This window comes from Podarcis melisellensis, assembly GCF_964234715.1.
Source record: "Podarcis melisellensis genome assembly, chromosome: 1".
Taxonomy (NCBI): domain Eukaryota; kingdom Metazoa; phylum Chordata; class Lepidosauria; order Squamata; family Lacertidae; genus Podarcis; species Podarcis melisellensis.
The window spans coordinates 81,009,178-81,028,587 of NC_138528.1; the positions used below are offsets into that span (position 1 = coordinate 81,009,178).

General features: G+C 47.1%; 1 protein-coding gene and 1 long non-coding RNA gene across 12 annotated transcripts in view; one reads left to right on the forward strand and one right to left on the reverse strand.

Annotated features, from left to right (window-relative positions):
• The window catches only part of CTNND1 (catenin delta 1), a 57,667-nt gene that overhangs the window by 13,477 nt on the left and 24,780 nt on the right, over positions 1-19,410 (reverse strand). For 6 of the 10 annotated variants that reach the window (XM_081906185.1, XM_081906181.1, XM_081906188.1 and 3 more), the window contains exons 2-6: positions 18,005-18,118; positions 15,227-15,537; positions 13,073-13,144; positions 12,425-12,583; positions 10,812-11,344 (exon numbers count right to left, since the gene is read on the reverse strand). In XM_081906185.1, coding sequence (XP_081762311.1) covers positions 10,812-11,344; positions 12,425-12,583; positions 13,073-13,144; positions 15,227-15,421 — 959 coding nt within the window. In that variant the 5' untranslated portion in view covers positions 15,422-15,537; positions 18,005-18,118. The remainder of the gene's footprint in view (positions 1-10,811; positions 11,345-12,424; positions 12,584-13,072; positions 13,145-15,226; positions 15,538-18,004; positions 18,119-19,410) is intronic. The other 4 variants (XM_081906189.1, XM_081906190.1, XM_081906182.1 and 1 more) reach the window with 2 other exon arrangements.
• Positions 8-13,807, forward strand: LOC309367064. Of its 2 annotated transcripts, none has more exons than XR_014166935.1 (3): positions 8-667; positions 8,312-8,433; positions 13,367-13,807. It is a non-coding gene; the product is annotated as an uncharacterized lncRNA (long non-coding RNA). The 2 variants fall into 2 exon arrangements; XR_014166936.1 differs by lacking the exon at positions 8-667 and adding an exon at positions 5,272-6,510.

The window sequence follows — 19,410 nt, forward strand, 5'->3', positions numbered from 1 at the left end:
AGGAGGGAGGAAGAGAAGCAAGTTACTTTCAGGATCCGTCAGTCATCCAAAGCAGCTGAACTGCCACAGACAGGAACCAGGCTGGTCTGCCTATCTACAGAAGAGACCTGTGGGACAAGGCTTGAGAAGGGGTTCCACCATCACCAACCACCTGTTTAAATTTCTTGGTAGGATAAGTAAGGTAACGCAGGGACCCAGTCATGCCATAGCATCCCCACTGCTGCCATGCTAAAAGCTGAAAGTGTGGCCCAAAAAGCTGTGCCTGAACAGCCAATCCTCTAGCACAGCCTTTCTCAACCTGTGGATCCCCAGATGCTGTTGAACTACAACTCCCATCACCCATAGCTAACAAGGCCAGAGCTCAGGGATGATGGGAGTTGTAGTCCAACAACATCTGGGGACCCACAGGTTGAGAACCGCTGCAAGGAACAGGTGGTGGCAGAACTTCCTAGTATAACCAAGTGAGAAGGCCCTCTTTCCCTGCATCACCTTGACTTTCCTTTCTTGTTCAAGTATTCAGATACGTAGGTGACCACAAGCTCTCGGGGTCAAGCACCCAAGTGCTGGGATTGTCTTGAAATTAGAAGCAGACAATAACAATGACAGCAGCTTACACTAGCGGTTTAAGCTGGGCCCAGGAAGAAATAGTTGTTGTTCTTAAAGAGAGGTGAGCAAGTTCTCAGGTAGTTTTGTCACCGGGGATTTTTCCAGCACCTTTCGCCTCCTTTAAGTTATAGACACTTCGCGTACCTTACTGCAGCCTGGCCACCAGAGGGCAACTTGGCACCATCTGTGTCAAACCGCAGGCATTGCATTTTGTAGGTCATCCAACCTGCTCCTGCCCCAAACACACCCAAGATTCAGAAGAAGACTTCCAGTGCTTTATTCAGCCAGGCCTTCCGCTTTGCAATACTTCCAGTGTGCAGTTATTAAGCCAGGCAGACACTCCCGTTAGATTAGATGGTGAGATTTCAAGGACACCAAATTCTGACATGGCACAACTGAGCTACCACACACCCAAGCTGAACACACTCAAGATCTGCTTAGGAGCAAATGACTGCAAATGCCTCTGGAGGTCTTACATTTCACAGAATCATAGAATCATAGAGTTGGAAGAGACCACAAGGGCCATCGAGTCCAACCCCCTGCCAAGCAGGAAACACCATCAGAGCACTCCTGACATATGGTTGTCAAGCCTCTGCTTAAAGACCTCCAAAGAAGGAGACTCCACCACACTCCTTGGCAGCAAATTCCACTGTCGAACAGCTCTTACTGTCAGGAACACCTGAAGAAGTGTATCTGAAGAAGTGTGCATGCACACGAAAGCTCATACCAAGAACTAACTTAGTTGGTCTTTAAGGTGCTACTGGAAGGAAATTTTTTTTGTTTTGACTATGGCAGACCAACACGGCTACCTATCTGTTACTGTCAGGAAGTTCTTCCTAATGATTAGGTGGAATCTTCTTTCTTGTAGTTTGGATCCATTGCTCCGTGTCCGCTTCTCTGGAGCAGCAGAAAACAACCTTTCTCCCTCCTCTATGTGACATCCTTTTATATATTTGAACATGGCTATCATATCACCCCTTAACCTCCTCTTCTCCAGGCTAAACATGCCCAGCTCCCTTAGCCGTTCCTCATAAGGCATAGTTTCCAGGCCTTTGACCATTTTGGTTGCCCTCCTCTGGACACGTTCCAGTTTGTCAGTGTCCTTCTTGAACTGTGGTGCCCAGAACTGGACACAGTACTCCAGGTGAGGTCTGACCAGAGCAGAATACAGTGGCACTATTACTTCCCTTGATCTAGATGCTATACTCTTATTGATGCAGCCCAGAATTGCATTGGCTTTTTTAGCTGCCGCGTCACACTGTTGGCTCATGTCAAGTTTGTGGTCAACCAAGACTCCTAGATCCTTTTCACATGTACTGCTCTCAAGCCAGGTGTCACCCGCTATGCAGGGTGCTGACTTAACTCCCCAAGATCCCTTCTAAATATAAAAGCAAGACCTGCACTGCAAACTTGGCTCAGCCATGAGATTCCCAACCTGTCCCAGTCACCCTCTTAAGAGACACCCTGTACCCTGGAAAGTGTGACTGAAGCAATAGAAGGTGGGAGGGAGGAGAGAGAAAGAGAAAAGTGGCTAGGTGAAGGTAGGGAAGGGATGAGAGAGAGTGGTAGAAAAGGTCTGGGGACTGTTTTTAACATCCTCAAGGAAAGCATAAGTCCCTTTCATCATGGTGCTACAAGGACAAAATGGTTACAGGGGTCTGTAGCATCAGGATACCTTTTTTCACAAACTATTCACATGGCATGAATGGATGCAAGCTCTGCAACATGCAGGAAAACTGATGCTTCCACTGCCTTAAAGGAACAGAAGCTTAAACAGTGTCCAAGGAAGGTTTTTAGGTAAAGATGGAGATGGCCAAGGATCCCCTGACCCTGAGATCAGCCTCACAGGTTTAATGTTCCAGGTGGCTCCACATTCCTTTAAAACATTCTTACTGCTGGAAACAGAACTGCACAAGAAGGACCCAGGGAGTCTCACCAGGAACCGATCTCCCACTTTGGGAGCAGAGTTGTGTGTGGCTGGTTAAGCTGTGCTCCATCTCTCCAATCTGTAAAGCATGCAAAGCTTCCCCAATCCCCGTTTAAAATGCAGCAACCTGGATCAGCATCCTCAGCACCAAGTCCCTGGGTCCTTATCTATATCCATATGCAATGCATAGTTCTAAAAGCAAGTAAGCCCACAGTTGATACCCAAACCAAGCGTGCACAAAGAAAGCAATGTCAAGATTACCCAACTTCCTCCCCCCCCCCAAAAAAATATATTCTATCCTGGACACCCACACACCAAGTTGATGGTGATGATGATTACTCAAGACTTGTTTTGCTTTTGCCAAACTACCCCAATGCTTTGCAACCCGAAAGGAGACAACAAGATGTGCATCTTCGCAGACTCCTTCAGAAATGGGGTCCAGCAGAAACCCCCAGCCCACCCTGCTTTCAGGGTGTAAACACACACAGTGCATCTCCAACACCTGTCATTTGTGCCCACACAGATGCACTGCCAAGGACGTACACCTAAGGCCTTCTCCACCCACTGTCTGGAGTGGTTTTGCACGCATGAATGTTGGGCCAAAGGGGGCCTAATGAGAAGAGCTCCTTCCTTTGCAGCTTCCTTGCTGAATCAACTTAGGGGGAGCCACCGCTTAGTAGCAAAGCGCAGACTTCACACTAGTGGTCTGGTCCAGGACTGGGGAGCCTCCCAAGGGACAAGGAATTATATCTGCATAGTGGAGCTGTCATGCTTTACACGTATACGGTCTCTCGAGATCAGGCTCTGGCGCCTGTGGTTAAGAAAAGAAAAGGAAGTGGGTAGCAGCAGCAACATTGGGAGAGATGCTTGTGCAAGACCAATTAGAGCTGGTGATGGACAACGCCAGAGTAGCTGGGAAACCAGCCCAAGTCAGAGGAAGGCACTTCTTCATAACCTCAGCATACTGCCTGATCTCCCTACCCAAGCCTTGGCCAGGAGTGGGATCCTGACAGAGTGGTCCCAAAGCTGGAATGGAGGAAGCAAGTGGTCCCATGGGGTGAAAGAGGCAACCGAGGAGTGTGTGGCCCCAAGGAATGCCACCTGAAATCATGGGGAGGGCAGAAGGCATAGTCTTCATTTTCATCTTCAAATATTCAAGCATACATTGCGGGGGGTGGGGGGGTGGGACTGCTTGTATGATCAAATTTCCATGTTTTTAAGACACAGGTGGGAAACCTGCAAAGCGCATGCAGCACCTCCCACCCAAAAAAGTGGAGAGAAAAAGAGACAATAGGGAGGGGGGAGGGAGCGAGGGAGGGAGGGAGAGAGAGGGGGGGAGAGAGAAAGAGAGAGAGAGAATTCTCTCCACTGCTAGTATTCAGCTTCTAACTACTTTCCCACCGAATTAATGTGTTCCTCTGCTCTGAAAATGTTGCTCTGCCCAGCTAATAAGAAGCCAATTCCCTAGTCATTGTTTGCTCCATAGGCGCCGACTCTATGGGGCCTGAGGGGGCCCGAGCCCCCTCAAAAATTCGTTTGGGGGGGGCTCTGCCCCCCCAATAATTTAAGAAAATTATTAGTTATATTATGCTTTGTAAAATCACAAAATTATGTTGGTATTTTTTATTTTCCTTGTTTGACGATAGTTACCTTTTAAAATACATTCAGTAATGAGTTAAAACAAAGCCACTCCCGATCTAGAGAGGGGGTGGGGTTGCGGGCTCTCGACCCATCAACAATCTCAGGGGGCTGGCGTCAGCCCTGCGAGAAGCGGGGATTCCCCCTAGCTCATTAATATTCACTGCCCACGGCGGCAGCCAATCGGCTGCCGCAAAGGGCGGGCCCTCACAGGTTCACTTAAGGTCGGGGCAGCCCGGGGCCCGCCCCTTTCGTTCCCCCAGCAGCAGCGGTTTGGAGGTCTTGGGCCCCCCCCAATATTTTTTATAAGTCGGTATGGGCCCCCCCCCAATATTTTTTATAAGTCGTCGCCCCTGGTTTGCTCTGATTCAAAGTTAAATGCCTGAATGAGAGTGGACGGGTTTCAAGATTCACCTGCTCTTTAAGCAGAGATGGCAATAATCCAGAAAGCAACTAGGTTTAGTCAGCGAACACAGCAGCTTTGGAAAGGCAGAGCCCCTACTTTCATTGGTTTTAAACAGATTGGTTGCTGAAAAAATTATTTTCCTCCACTTTGTTTTAAAGTGATTTGTGATTTAACACTGTTGCTTTGGTTTTATTTTGTTGTTTCTATTATTATGTGTGCTTTTAAAAAATCCTGTAAGCTGCCTCAGAGAACTCTGATTATTGGGTGGCCTATAAATTGCAAGCACAAATTAGGGACGACGACCCATCCCTTATCAGGCAACATGATTTCAGATTCCATATCCATATCTGTAGCAAACATATTCTTGTCAAGCTGGCTTGTGGTTAAATGTTCTTGCTGCATCTCATGTCACATTTTTAAAAAACACCAAGAACATAGTTGAAGTCACATTTGCAGGGCATGATGCACATATTGCAGGGCATGATGCACATATTGTGGAACTTATGTTCAAGCAAGACAAATTTGAGTTAGCCCACTAATTTAGCTGTAATGAGAGCTGAAAGGGTGACTTCTGACTTCTTAATGCAAGCATAGGCAAATTTGGCCCTCCAGATGTTTTTGGGACTACAACTTCCATCATCCCTGACCCTGGTCCTGTTAGCTAGGGATGATGGGAGTTGTAGTCCCAAAAACATCTGGAGTGCCGCCGAGTTTGCCTATGCCTGCCTTAATGCCTCACTTCCAATTTTTCAGCATTTTAACAGCCTGTATTCTATGAGGAAGCTGCTGTTTTTTATTTTTGTTTTAAAGTGCATTAAGCTTTTGCTTTCATAGATTTTCACAAGTGATTCCTCAGGAGCTGCATGATGCCCAGCCCAGTTCCAAAGCACTGCGTCAGACGGGTGGTTTTCAGCGTATATTTTGTAGGCAACCCATCAAGGAAATTTGCTATGGCAAAGCAATGAAGCTTCCATCTAAGGCGGGGCCTCCCATTACCTCCCTTTCTTGTATGGCCATTGTTGCATGGGGTTCATTCAACAGTGAACATTCAGAACAATAGCACAGCCTGAAAGGCCTGGCCAGTGGCCTACATAAACAGAGAAGGCACCCTAATATCCACTGAAACACAAAAGGACAGGCAAATACCAGCTCCTTATCAGACAAGTCAGTGTGGAAATAAGCCCCTGAAGGAAGGAAGTTTGAAGACCACTGTGCACCAGACTGCAAGTGTCCAAGCTGCCTTCTGGAGGGAAAGTGCCGTTGACTTGGCAGTTGCTTTCCAGCTTGAAAACGTGTTCATACAAGACAGTCGCATAGCTCTGGGTTATTTTTGAAACCACAAATACTGTTCCCTACATGCCCTAATCTCTTAGATCACAGAGCATACAAGAGACACTCGTCCAAACTTTAACCCCTCCCTTCTCACTGCAAGGGATTCAAACTGGGGCTCTTCAAAAGGCAACACTTGGGCCTGGCAGCTGTTCTGGGAAACTTCATCAAAACCATCATATCGCCTCAAAGCAGCAAACCAACCCGTACCGACTTTCCGTGTGAAAATACGAGAGCACGGGGTGGGGGGCGAGGGAATCAATCCTCTACAGTGGCTTACTGTCAGACCACATCACCTCCTGGTGTTTTTTGTGCATGCCTCAGAAGTTTAGCAGAATGCTCGCAAGTGGGTCTCCTGACCTTCATGGCAGATTACTGAGCTAGAGGACACTGAACATACTAAAAGGCTGTTGAGGCCTTTCTTCGCAAGGGCAAGCTGCCAAGTCACAATGGTTAAAAAAAAAAAGTAGTAAAGTTCAGTTCCTTACTCAGAACAAGTAAAGATGTTATCTGGCTAGTTACCATCATAGGAAAGAGAATGGACAACAGACACGCACACACAGCTCAACACAGGAGGTGGCAGCATGAAGAGAGAGCTCAGTCGGTAAAGCATGAGACACTTACCGTATTTTTCGCCCTATAGGACATACTTTTCCCCCTCCAAAAATGAAGGGGAAATGTGTGTGCGTCCTATGGGGCGAATGCAGGCTTTCGCTGAAGCCTGGAGAGCGAGGGGGGTCGGTGCGCACCAACCCCTCTCGCTCTCCAGGCTTCAGGAAGCTATCCACTAGTCATGGGAGATGCAACTCTCAAAGTCGCGCGGCTCTCCCACGGCTAGCGGAGAGCTTGCCGGCACCCAGAAGCTTGGGGCGAGCTGAGCTCAGCACACCCCAAGCTTCGGGCTTCGCTCCGCTAGCCGTGGGGCGCTTCCCCCGCCCCAGCCCCGCACCTGGGGGGGGGAAATATTTTTTTTCCTTTATTCCCCCCCCCAAAAAAAAACTAGGTGCATCCTATGGGGCGGAAAATACAGTAATCTCAGGGTTGTGGGTTTGAGTCCCATGTTGGGCAAAAGATTCCTGCATTGCAAGGGGTTGGACTAGATGACGGGGTATAAATAATGAATTATTATTATTATTATTATTATTATTATTATTATTATTATTACCCTCGTAACCCCTTTCAACTCTACAATTCCATGGATTCCACAGAGCCAGTGTAGCAGAGTGGTTAGAGTACTGGACTAGAACCTAGGAGACCAGGGTTCAAATCCACAATCAGTGTTGAAGCTCAATGAACATACCTTTGCTCAGGCACTCTCTCAGACTGACCTACCTCACACGGTTGTCATGAGGATAAAGATGTGGAAAGGGAAAGAACCATGTATATATACCACCTTGAGCTTCTCGAAGGAAAGGTGGAAAAAATAATAAATATAAATAATAAATAGTTTATTCAACCTTTATTTGCTTGCACAAAGCACAGCAATTTCAGAACTGGCAGTCAAACTCCACGTTTGGAAATTCTACTGGAGCAGCTTTTATGCATCAATGTTAACTGTGCAGGTCACAGGTCAGAACAATACAGCACAGGAAGGAGCCGCTTTTCTATAATCACGTGAGCAAGTCGCTTAATTGTTCACTCCTCTGGCTAAACTTAAGATGCCACATGCATTAGCAGCAAAAAAAGCCTGAGGTTATGGGCATTTTAAGCAGTCCTGAGTTTTCAGGCATTATTTTTGTTATTGTTAAATTTGTATCCCACCTTTCCACCAAATCATGCTCAAAACAGCATCAAAACATCCCTTTATTGCTCCTGACGAACTCATGAAACAGAAACATTTCCACAGAAAAACAAAACACTGCACCATCACCACCTGTCCAGCAAGAGCAGTCCAAACTGGGATGGGGTAGGACTGCAGCTGCTCTGAAGTAATTTGAGAATCCTCAGGAGATCCTGAACACAAGAGATCTCCTATGCGTTCTTGGAGATCTTGTTTATCTGTTGAGAAGCCAAAACTGGATGAAGTTGTCCACTGGGCCCAAGCAGCAGGTTTTGCAGAATTTCAGCCTCCCCTAACCCACCCTGCCCTGATGCGTCCTGGGCAATACATCCATTGTTAACATTCATGAAGTCAGTCGGGCAAGAGAAGCCATCACTCTGCTCCATCAAAAACCTGCAGAGTTTAGAAGCTGTGCAGGTCAGGCAGAAGACACCACTTCTCCCCTTCTAGGCCTCAGTTCTGCAGCCAAAAGCTACCACAACCAATTAATGACAAAGTCACCTACTTCAGGGGTTAGTCAAGGTGGTCAAAATTCTTCCTCTCTGACAGCAATGTCAACCAGCAAAGGAGTATTAGACAAGATAGTCATTTTACATACCTTTAATCCATGTACTTTAATCTGCAGAATACTGTATACAGTGGAAGGGGGTGAACAGAACTGAAATTGTGCTGAGGATGAATACTCTGGGTCAACACTGAGCGAAGGACAGGCAGAGACAGAAACTGACACGAAGCAGCAGAAGACAGGTAGGAGACCACAGAAGAGGAATGGAAACTATGCCGTGGAGTTTGCGACTATTCAGCTCCATTTTGCCAAAAGCCTGAACTTTTAACAACCCTCTTTCTATCTGAATAGCTAAGATAAATTATCAACCCTGTGTCTCCACAACAAATCAGGGTATTTAAGTCTGGGTGGTTGGGATGCGGGGGTTTTTCAATGGAAGCTGATATTCGCAAGATCATACTACACCAAAGCAAGGGGACAGGCCTTTACTGTGGGATCAGTGCTTCTCACACATAGAAGTTTTTCACAGCATCCACACAATGCCGGTGTCATCAGCCTACTATAATCTGAATCTCCACCCCATTTACCCTTTCTGGGGGATTTACCCTTTCTGGGTGAAATCAATTTTTTAAAAAAATGTTGCCATTGACCTATTTGTAGCCTTAAGCCCCCATCTGAAAACACCCATTTAACTGTAAACCTATGCCACCATTAGGCAAACAAGAAAAGAGAAGGTTAAGTCTGGGGTTCCCCATGCAGCACTTGCAGACATCGGAACACACAACTCTTGGTGCCCATCTGGCAACTGCAACCACTTCCTACTTTGTTGTTGTTCCTATTTTTTTTACATTTCAGCAGCAGCAGCTGCACTGGCTGGAAAGAGAACTGCCGGCCGCCAGCTGCCCCACCTCTCGCTTTCCATTTCCTAGAACACCTTTGGGTCCCATGTAAGCCCAGCGGCATTCTTCACTGGAAAGGAAGAAAGATGATGCAGCAGCCTTCTTTTGAAACTTCTCAGGGGGAAAAAGCCACTGCCTGCTAAATCTCTGAGATTGGAGAGTGGGCAGCAGATTCCTTTTTTTAGGTTGATACAAGAGAAAGCAAGCATGAATGTGTCAACTTTTTAAAAATCTGTTTGAGGGTATTTTGCCTGCTCTTTGGGTGTGTGTCTCTGAGGGGGGGGTGTATGTGCATGTGTCTGCTTTATTTGTTTTGGGGGGCATGTTGCCCATTTTACACGTTTTAGGTTTTTTTGTTTGTGGTGGGCAAGTTCTGGCTGTTTTTCCTGTGTGGAATGATGATGATGATGATGATGATGATGATATTTATTTCTACCCCGCCCATCTGGCTGGGTTTCCCCAGCCGCTCTGGGCAGCTCCCAACATAAGAAGCAGCTCAAAACGTAAGAAAACATCAAACATTAAAAACTTCCCTAAACAGGGCTGCCTTCAGATGTCTTCTAAAAGTCAGATAGTTGTTTATTTCTTGGACATCTGATGGGAGGGCGTTCCACAGGGCGGGCGCCACAACCGAAAAGGCCCTCTGTCTGGTTCCCTGTAACCTCTCTTCTCACAGTGAGGGAATCGCCAGAAGGCCGGACCTCAGTGTCCGGGGTGAACAATGCGAGTGGAGACGCTCCTTCAGGTATACTGGGTATTTTGTGGTGACCATGACAGTTTTAGATTTCCAAATATGACCCCAGGCCACACACAAAAAACCTGGTAAGCCCTAGGTTTATCTATTTATTTAGTAAGATTTATACACCATGCAAGTATTTGAATCTTGATACAGAGCCCTGAAGCCCCTGGCTCTACACCTGTGAACCAATCACTGCTACCTGTATGCGCAACAGAAAAATGCAGTCAGGGTCTTCTTGGCACAGCTGTGCAACTGCAAGGCTCATTTTCATGCTGCAGTGACAACAGGATTCACTGTCACAACGGGAAGGAATGAAGAGTACCTCATAGTACCGGCATCAGAGATGCCATCTTATTATAGTTAGGCCTTATCTAGCACCTTAGTGAGACTCCTCATACACACACTCAAGAATTCTTCACAAGAGTCCTGCAGAGCTAGCTTAGGATCATCCCCACATTGAAGGTGGAGGATACTGCAGAGGAGGACTAATGGAGTGGCTTGCTTATGATCGCTTAGCACACGGCAAGAGGTAACATGTGAATGGCGACTTTTCACCCAGAAAATAGCCATCACGCTGAGCTCTCAATATACTTCCTCTTGAGGCCAAAAAGACCACAAGCTCCTTACAATTATCACCACACATTCAGCGGCACATTTTTGGAAGGTTTACTGGAAAGAACATTTTCAGCCTTTTCCCTTTTAACTGAAGGGACAAAAGCAGATGAGCAGAGTCCTCTAGAAAAATTCTGCTCATCCCTGAATCCCAAGGCCAAGTCTGTACAACTCTAAATCTCGCTTTAGAGACTGCATTGTCACTCGGAACGACAGCAGTGTCTCAAAGAGCTATGGTAAAAGCATGTCTTCACCATGTTTCTGAAGAATGAGCGCATGTCCACCCCTCCAGCGTCGCTTTAACAGATTCTATATCATGGCAGAATCATTGCCACCATCTGCCCTAGATTGCCAAGCAGAATGCTCCTACCTGAGTCTCTGGCGAGGGTCGGAGGGAGTCCCAGTCCGCCTGGCAGTACCATAGTCTGGCATGGTGCCGTAATCGAGGTCATCGTATCCCATGCTGCGCTGGTCGTCCTCCAACCCGTAAGGCTCTGGGTGGAAGCGGTTCAAGTCCATGTTGCTTCCCCCTACCCGCACCTGCGGCTGAGGCCCATAGACATCCTGCCGACTGGGGGCCCGGTAGCCGTCCATGGAGGGGCGGTAGCGCTCGTCGATGCGCGTCACACGGGACAGGCTGCCGTAGTTGTGCTCGCTGCCGTGGTAGCTGTCCTCGTACGGGCGGCCGTAGCCATCTGGGTAGTGGTAGTTTCGCGGGAGGGTAGCTGTGCCCGGCTGGCTCATGTAGGCCCCAGGGCCGCCATTGGTGTTTTTCCTGAAGTTCCTATCCATGGTCTGGATGTAGTTGTTGGGGACTGGAGAGCCATCCACAGGCAGCCCATCGGGGCCAACAGGAACTTGCTGCACTGTGCGCGTGGTCATGGTCTTCACAACCTTCTTCACCTACACAAGAGTAACGGGAGCTGTTAGGCATCTGCCAGCGCCTTTGACCCCAAAGTAGTCAGTGCCAAGCTGGAATCACTGATTTCTTTGTGGTATTTCCCCATTACTTCCACATGGTCTTGCTCTTTTTACCCTCTGCGGCTCTTGTTCTGGGCCGTCTTTCTAGACGGCGGGGTAGCTAATGTGGCACCCTCCAGATGCTGGACTACAACTCCCATCATCCTTTGCCATTAGCCATGATGTAAGCGGGAAGCTCAACACCACATGGTGGTACACCTTTCATAGACCTTTGCAGGTGCTTGCAAAACTTGTGCACTGCAGGCGAGTTAAGTCCAACTCTAAATGTTTTCTTGCTGAGAGAACTGGCAGAGCTGCAGTTCTCAGAATCCTGCTTCTGGGACACTTTGGTTAAGCACAATGCAATATTGCCCATTGGTTAAGCCTGGCTAAGCTATTAGGAGCTGGTGGCAGAATCACATGCGCCCTCCTTCCTGCCCAGCTTATATCCTGCTCCTCTGTTAAAATGGTTACCTTGGTGAGTTCTGTCTGCTGTCTACATCACCACCAATAAACATGAATGGTAGTTAGGCTAGACAGGTTGAATTCATGCTCCCAGAAATGAGGGAGGGGAGCGAGTGCAATCCTGCAGGCCTCCCTCTACTGGTGAATTAAGTTGCCTTCACTGTGCCTGCATAGACTTTTGGGGATAACAAACGAAGCAGCGAAAACTACTTTAGATCACTGCATAGAGGCAGCTGCCACTAATGGAAATTTAAAACACCGCTTGTTTGGGTGTTCTAAGCCCCAGCGACAGTGGCATAGCGTGGGTTGTCAGCACCCGGGGCAAGGCAAGTAATTTGCGCCCCCTAACCTGTGGATTTGCGCCCTCTAACCCTAACCCCCAGATGTTGCGCCCGGTGCGGCCGCCCCCCCCTGCACCCCTCACGCTATGCCACTGCCCAGTGGTTCTTTGCTGTCGAGTGTCTGGTACACACAAGCCTAATCTCTTCCCAACCCAGCTACTAAATAAGGGGCACATTTCATAATATCAGAACCTGCAATTCTTCTCAAGCCTCTCACCGTGGTCTCTGTACGGCGAGTTTTCCCATCATCAGAGGTCTCCACCGAAATAACTGACATGGCACCCTCGGGATCCTCCTCCATAGTGTAGGTCTCTTCCACAATCTGTCCTGGGTCTTGCATCCTGGGAATGGTGCTGTATATGAGGTGACTGTGGTCCTACGGAGACAGAGATACAGATCAGCAGCAGCCCAATTCTGCCCAGACAATTCTGCACACTTCCCATAAGCCAGGCACAACCTGCCAAGTTCCCTTTAATACCCAGTCTCTCTCTCAGGAAACGCATACACAAAAGGGTTTTTTTTTTTTCTTTAGACATTGCTATTTAAGGCTTTTGAACCCAAGTTCCAGTTCAAACCACAGTAAATTCATGCAACAAAATAGGACGTCAACTGAGTGGCTTTCCATTCAACGCAAGAGTAGGAGAGAAAGTGACTCAGACTTCCTCTCCACGTGCATAACAGTTTCTCAACATTTTATGGAGGAAAAACGTAGGCCCATCCCACCCACCACAGGCTACAGATTGGAGAACCTCAAAGAATCCAGCCCGAATTTTCACATCAGGTTAGATCCCCTTGAAAAAAGCAACAACACCTTCAGCAAACTAGTGCCACCTGCCAGAAAGAAGTTTTCAGTTCCGTTCTTTACCTGTGGTCCGTTGAGTTTCAGTTCAGAGAATTTCTGTCTCTCCAGGTCAGCATTGCCCAAGAAACGGCCGTTCTGTAAAAGAAAATAGTGGTGCATTGTGTCCACAATCAGGGGAAATAAGGGGGGGCGGGGGAGTGGAAGTCACCTGTGGCTTCCTGAGTTTATGGTTGAGTTTATGGCTCACCATAAAGTGAAGAAGCTAGAAGGCTGGTCTGGAGCAATTAGCAAGTAACACGATACATATAGGTTGCAGAGTGTTAGGTAGCTCCTTAAGAGGTTTACGCTTCCTCACAGGTGGAGAGAGAAACGGACAAGTTCTCCTGTCCATCTACGAAACCCTATGCAGGGAGAGAATGCAGCATCCCAGAGAGAACTAAAAAAGACTGCATGCTGCCACAACCGAAAAGGCACCAAGAGCTCTTAACTAAGAGAGCTAACTAAAGCACATGGAAGATCACCTTGAGAAAACAGTTCAGAGACTGGGAAAAGCAGCCCATGGCCACAACAGCTCAAAAGTCTCAAGTCCCATCTCCATCCTACAAAAAGAATAAGGGTGACCCATCTCAGCAGACCTCTCCCCTCCAGAATGAAAAGGAATTAAATGCAGGATCTTCCAAGTAGAGCACTCAAGTTCAACACCACCTTGCAGACCCCTGCAGCTCTGTTCTTGTGTGCATCCCAAACAGTTTCCATCCCTGTTGGGGCAGAACTTCTAAACAGGACTCAAAATAGCAACCGCAAGCTTAATAAGTATCCTTTGGCGCTGTCTACTTCCTCAACCCTACCCCTGAGGTTGAGAAGTACAAAACGCAAATAGCTAGCAGTAATCAAACAGAAAGGGAAAGGCAAGATGAGCTTGGCTTAAAAGCCTCAAAAAAAAAGTCATCTGGGGGTTTTCTCCACATCTACCCGAGACATTTCCTTCATGCTACTTCATCCTGGTGTGTCTGAATTTGAGGGCACTTTGCTATCAAAGAACGTGGGTTGCCATTATGAGCAGCTAGGGCAAGGAAGTTTTGATGGTTCTACAGCAGCTTAAATGAAGAACTCTGGCTTATTATTATTTTTTACACCAAGATCCCCATATCCAGGATGTTCTCTAGAAAGCACTACAGCAGCTAACTCCACTTCTTTGCTGGGCATCCCGTTACACAGATACATACTCTGAACCATCAGTAATCAATACAAGCACACACTGGCCCACTTCAAGCCTAACATTAAGGCAAACCATGAGGGAATGGGTTTGGGGGTACTCTGGGCAAAAATCACAGCTGGTTTGCTCCTGTCCTGCTGCTGTTACCCAGAGTTAAGCCATGGTTTGGGCTAGCATTACATCAAACCACAAGTTGTAGCCAAGGTTTGTTTGTGACTTACCACGCATGGCTCATCTGGAGTGAGGTAAACCATGAGCCTGGTCTTGAAGGTCCCAAATAAGCCAAGCCATGGCTTAGTTCTTAGTACTGTGGCAGTGGCAGTAGGACTAGAATAGATGTGAAGTGGCCGCATGTTCTGCTCTGAGTACCTGCAGGCTCACTCATCCACACTTCAATGTGTTTGGACTTAGTGTTATAGGTGAACCAGACTTCTAAGTATGGTGTGATATACTACTGGTCTTCAGGAGTTAAAATGGGAATAGGAAGGAGAGAATCAGAGTTGAAAGGGACCCTGGGGCTTAACTAGTCCAACCCTCTACAATGGAGGAATTACAGCTAAAGAATCCCTGACTAACCTCTGCTTAGAAGCCTCCAATGAAAGGAGAGTCCACCACTTTCCTTGAGGTGGACTCCTATAAAGGAGGGTCTGTCTCCCAAGGAGAAGCACTTCAGTTTCTACTTCAACATGGATGGTGGTTTTCATTTCATGACACTAGGCACTGTGAAAGCAAAATCTAGCCACTCACTCAACATTGGTCGCTCAACCTCTCCATGGCACCACTTCCTAAACAGAGCTGTTGTCTAGGGTTAGCCACTGAACAGGCACTGGCCTGTAGACCCAGCTATGCAAAGTGCAGAATGTCATAGCCCTTGGGCCAAGTTGCCCCGCAAACCATCCCTGACAGAAGCCACACTACCAAGGCGGCACTCCAGCAGGCACCACTTGAGTCCAGAAGCCGACAAGCATCCTGCTTGCCCACCTCACCTGAGGTGATTTTACCTGGTGCCGGCGGGTGAGGGTGCCGTTGGCCATGGTCTGGCTGGCATCCTGCGGGGAGACGCGGACGCGCTCCAGCTGTGCAGAGACATGGCGCCGCTCCTCCTCCAGTGCCCGCGTCAGCTTCTCAAACTGCGCCTCCTGCTCTTTGACGGAGGCAAGTATACTGGCAGTCGACTCCACTTCCGAGTCATCCATGGTTGTGAAGGCCCCGCACGGGGGGAGGGCGGGTGCAAGGCAGGGAGATGCCACGGGGTTGGAGGGAACGGACGTCACACAGAAAAGGGGGCTGGAGGGGAGAAGGGAGCCCCTTACTTCACACACAAGAGTTGGGGAGAAAGTAAGAAGAGAAAGATTTAGGTCACAGAAGAGAGAATTTGTTGCGTTGATTAAAAAAAAATTAAACTTGGGGAAAGACCAAAGTTTTGCTTCATTTTCCCCTCCCACAAATCAACAGAGCAGGAGAAGGAGACGACAAATTTTCTCCCTCCTAGCCTCCCCAAGGCAAACAAGTGCAAAAGGAAATTTGATTCACAAGGGTGCTCCTTCAGGAGAGAAGTGGCCATGGCAAATTATGTTTCATGGCTTCTTTTCTGCAGGCTCTTGTCAAAAGTGCAGGCCAGATTCTGGGAAGGATAGGCCCAGGTTTCTGGCACCCACAGAAGTTTGAGGGACAGTTTTAATGGTAATACTCAGGATTTTAACCAGTGGTCCTACTGGGGGTGGCTATGATTTCCCTCTAGGCTGACTATGGCCTTTTTCTATACTTCCCCTGCAATTTAGCTCACTTGCTCCCAACAAATCCCTCACGTTATGTGGACGGTGTACCCTTCTAACATGAAGCACTTGGTTGAATCCCACTCTGAGCAGGAAACAACAAGCAGGAGAAAGGAGATTAGTTTGTGGGTTATTTAGAAGCTACCTGGTATATGTTGCCTTTGCAAGCTTAGCTCTGTGTGCCTTTTAATGCATAGGCGAGGGAACCCTAGCCAGGGAACAGGAGTTTGGTCTATGTCTCCAGCACTAACGTTTTTCCTGTAATGCAAGACTGGTCCAAATAGCCCTGGCTTTTAAACACAGAGCAACCATTTGTTAATCCTCAGGAGTGACACTCTCAGTAGTGCCACACGCTCCCAAGATTTGTCTCATATCTACTAAGACCAGGACTTGTTCAGTGTGGCGGCACAAACCCCTTGGAATGCACCCCCAATGAACATCAGTCAGGCACCTATGGTATTGGCATTTAGGAGCCTGCTTAAAAGCTCATCTGCTCATCCAGGCTTTCCCCTGGGAAATGATCCAATTATGTATTTGAGGTATTAAGCTGATCTTCTGGTTTGTGATGCATTTTGTATTGGTTTTTTGAATGTAGTTTTACTGCTCATCTTATGCTGCCCACTGCCATGGCTTTTTCCCTTAATGTTGGCAGAACAGATTTTTTTGCAAATAAATCTTAGCGATCCCTCAATACTGCCCTATTAATCCTGAAGAGGTCGTCGCAAGAGCCGCCTCATATTTAACATGTGGCCTTTTGATATAGCTGCAATTTCCAAATTCCACTGCATCAGCACTTACAGATCTGACTGGCCTGTCTAGAGCCCAGGTCCTTGTCTCCTAAACAGGAAACTGCCTGTCAGTTATGTTCTTGTGCATTCCTGTCAGGGTGCAATAGCCTTTAATTCCTCAATGTCATGTCACAGCTGGGAACAAGAAGTTAAGCTCCATCTTCCCCAACCAGGTGCCCTCCAGATGTTTCTGGACTACAGTTCCCATCAACCCCAATTGTTGGCCATGCTAGTTGGGGCTAATGGCAGTTGTCGTCCAAAACATCTGGAAGGCACCAAGCTGGGGGAGGCCAAGTTCGGTTGCTTTGTGACCTACCAACACAGTGATTATATATTGGGCAGAAAGATACCAAGAGCCAGTGCCAGAAAGGTGAGCAGAGAAGGATGAAACTCACTCTCATTTTTCCAAAGCTCCGGTGTTAATGGCTTTTTCAAACACATGATGGGAAACAGCAACATTCCATATAATACATCTATGTGTACATATAATATGTCTGGCCATACGCGGTTGTCAAATGCTCATCAACAATACACATCTAGAACGTTGCTACCACCATGGAGACAGCAGAGCTCTGTCTTATCTGGTTAAATCTGCCCAAGGTATTTTGAGGACACAGCGTGCCTTTCCTTGGCTGCACATTACATATGTGAATGGCATTTAAGCAGCAAAGGGTTGGGAAGCAGTACAGCTTCTTAAAAGCCTCAAACTTATTTTACAGCGAAATCTATCTCCAAAGTGCAAGATATTCCTTCAAGCCATTTCCCTCCAAGAGCTGTTTCCTTTACCACCTTTTATCAGCTGAAAACTGCAGGTGCGGAGCTACAGGCTTTAATGTGGTTGTCAGCAATCGTTTCATGGCTAACAAGATGGGAAAGGGGAGCAAGGTGTTCTGCAAATCATATGCCACTGTGCTAGAGAACAGGGCACTGGCATAGGCCCAACAGGAATGTCTTGAGACAGAATCTACTTAATAAATCCATAAAGCTGTGTTTGACTTTTAAAGCAACCTGTGCACAAAAGTGTGGTTGGAATTGGGGAGGCAGGAGGGAGTGAATGCCCACATTTGTACTCTACCTGGGGGCTTTTGATCTCCTTACCATGGGAGGAAATTCAAAAAAATTTAAAATGGTCAGTTCAAGAGAAAAATAGAGCCCGCCACCCATAATGGAAGAGAACAAAATTACATTTAAGATTGATTTTTCACACCATACACACCTGTGAAGGAAGGCCGGTCTGAACTGATTGGCTAAGGCACAGCTTGGTCTAAGTGCAGAAAATCATGGAAGAAGCAGCCCAGCCACCAACAGCAAGGAAGCAGGAGGGAAAAGGCTGCAGAGACAGCAGAAAGGGGATTCAATATATGTGTGATTTTAAAAAATAAAAAAGGAACAAAGCACAAGAGGCATGTAAAGAAGGATCTATAATCAAACCAGTATTTATTCATTTTTTTAAAAAAAAAACAAAAAAACACTGTACCTATCTTCCACACCCCTCTAGATACTTTGGACTACAACTCGCTGGCTGGAGTTGGAAAAGACTACAATGAACCATTCCACCATTTCTCCCAAAGTGGAATTACAAGTGGTTTACAAAAGCACTTCTTAAAATGGAATGGTCACATTAACTGGTATAGCACTGCTACAATGGAAAAGAAAGCTCAGGTTTGCCCAACTGGATTACAGGGAATAAATGTGGTTTAGGATTTTTAAGGAGATTTCTGGCTCACAAGGTAACCTTCCAAAAGACAGCTAACAAGGCACACAGAAATTGGGAAAACACAAATAGAACTATTCTGCACACAGGTTGCCAACTCAGTGGGCCAACTAGTATTAAGATCTTGGTACTCTATGACTGACGGAAGGTAAATACAGAGCAAACAGCTTCCTCCAGCACTTAACATCCCACCTCAGGAAAGCCTTGCCCAAGCACGTCAGAATTGTATATTTTTTTAAAAAAAGAAAAAATCCCAGGGGGTGGGGAAATCAAGGTAGGGACGGCGTGCTTGGACTAGTCTGGCCTCCAAGACAGATCTCGCCTCAACCCACTTTCCCACGGTGCTGGTGACACACAACACCAGGCCCTAGACATGATTTACATACAAGGCCATGGGCACTGGCAATCTGAGGCAGGGGGGATCTCTTTGGAGAGATTCATAATAGTGCAAAGAAAAGCAGCACAATCCCATGACCATTATCTGGAACACACAAACTGTATTTTGCAGTCATCCAACAGCTCCACTCACATCTTTGCCCAAGTCTTTCTTGCCCACTAAACAGTCCTATGCACAAGCCCCAATGTGAAATTAAAATCCAAAAAAGCACTGTTGCTCCATTAACTGGATGCTACAATTAAGCAGGCAGGCAAGAGATGCACCTCATTAGTCATTTACTGGTAGCATCCAGAAAAAGTAGCCTTTCTAGAAGACCATCAGTTACGGAAATGTGGTTAGCGAGAACATGAGGAGCAAGTTTGTGTAATCGCCATTAGATTTATTCAGCCTTAAATGCTTTGTGCTGAATGGCTACAGTTCCTGAATATGCAGATGTTATGCTTTCAGAAGAAATTTAGATGCGAACTTGTGTCACAACACTCTGGGCTACAACAAGAGGACACACCACTTC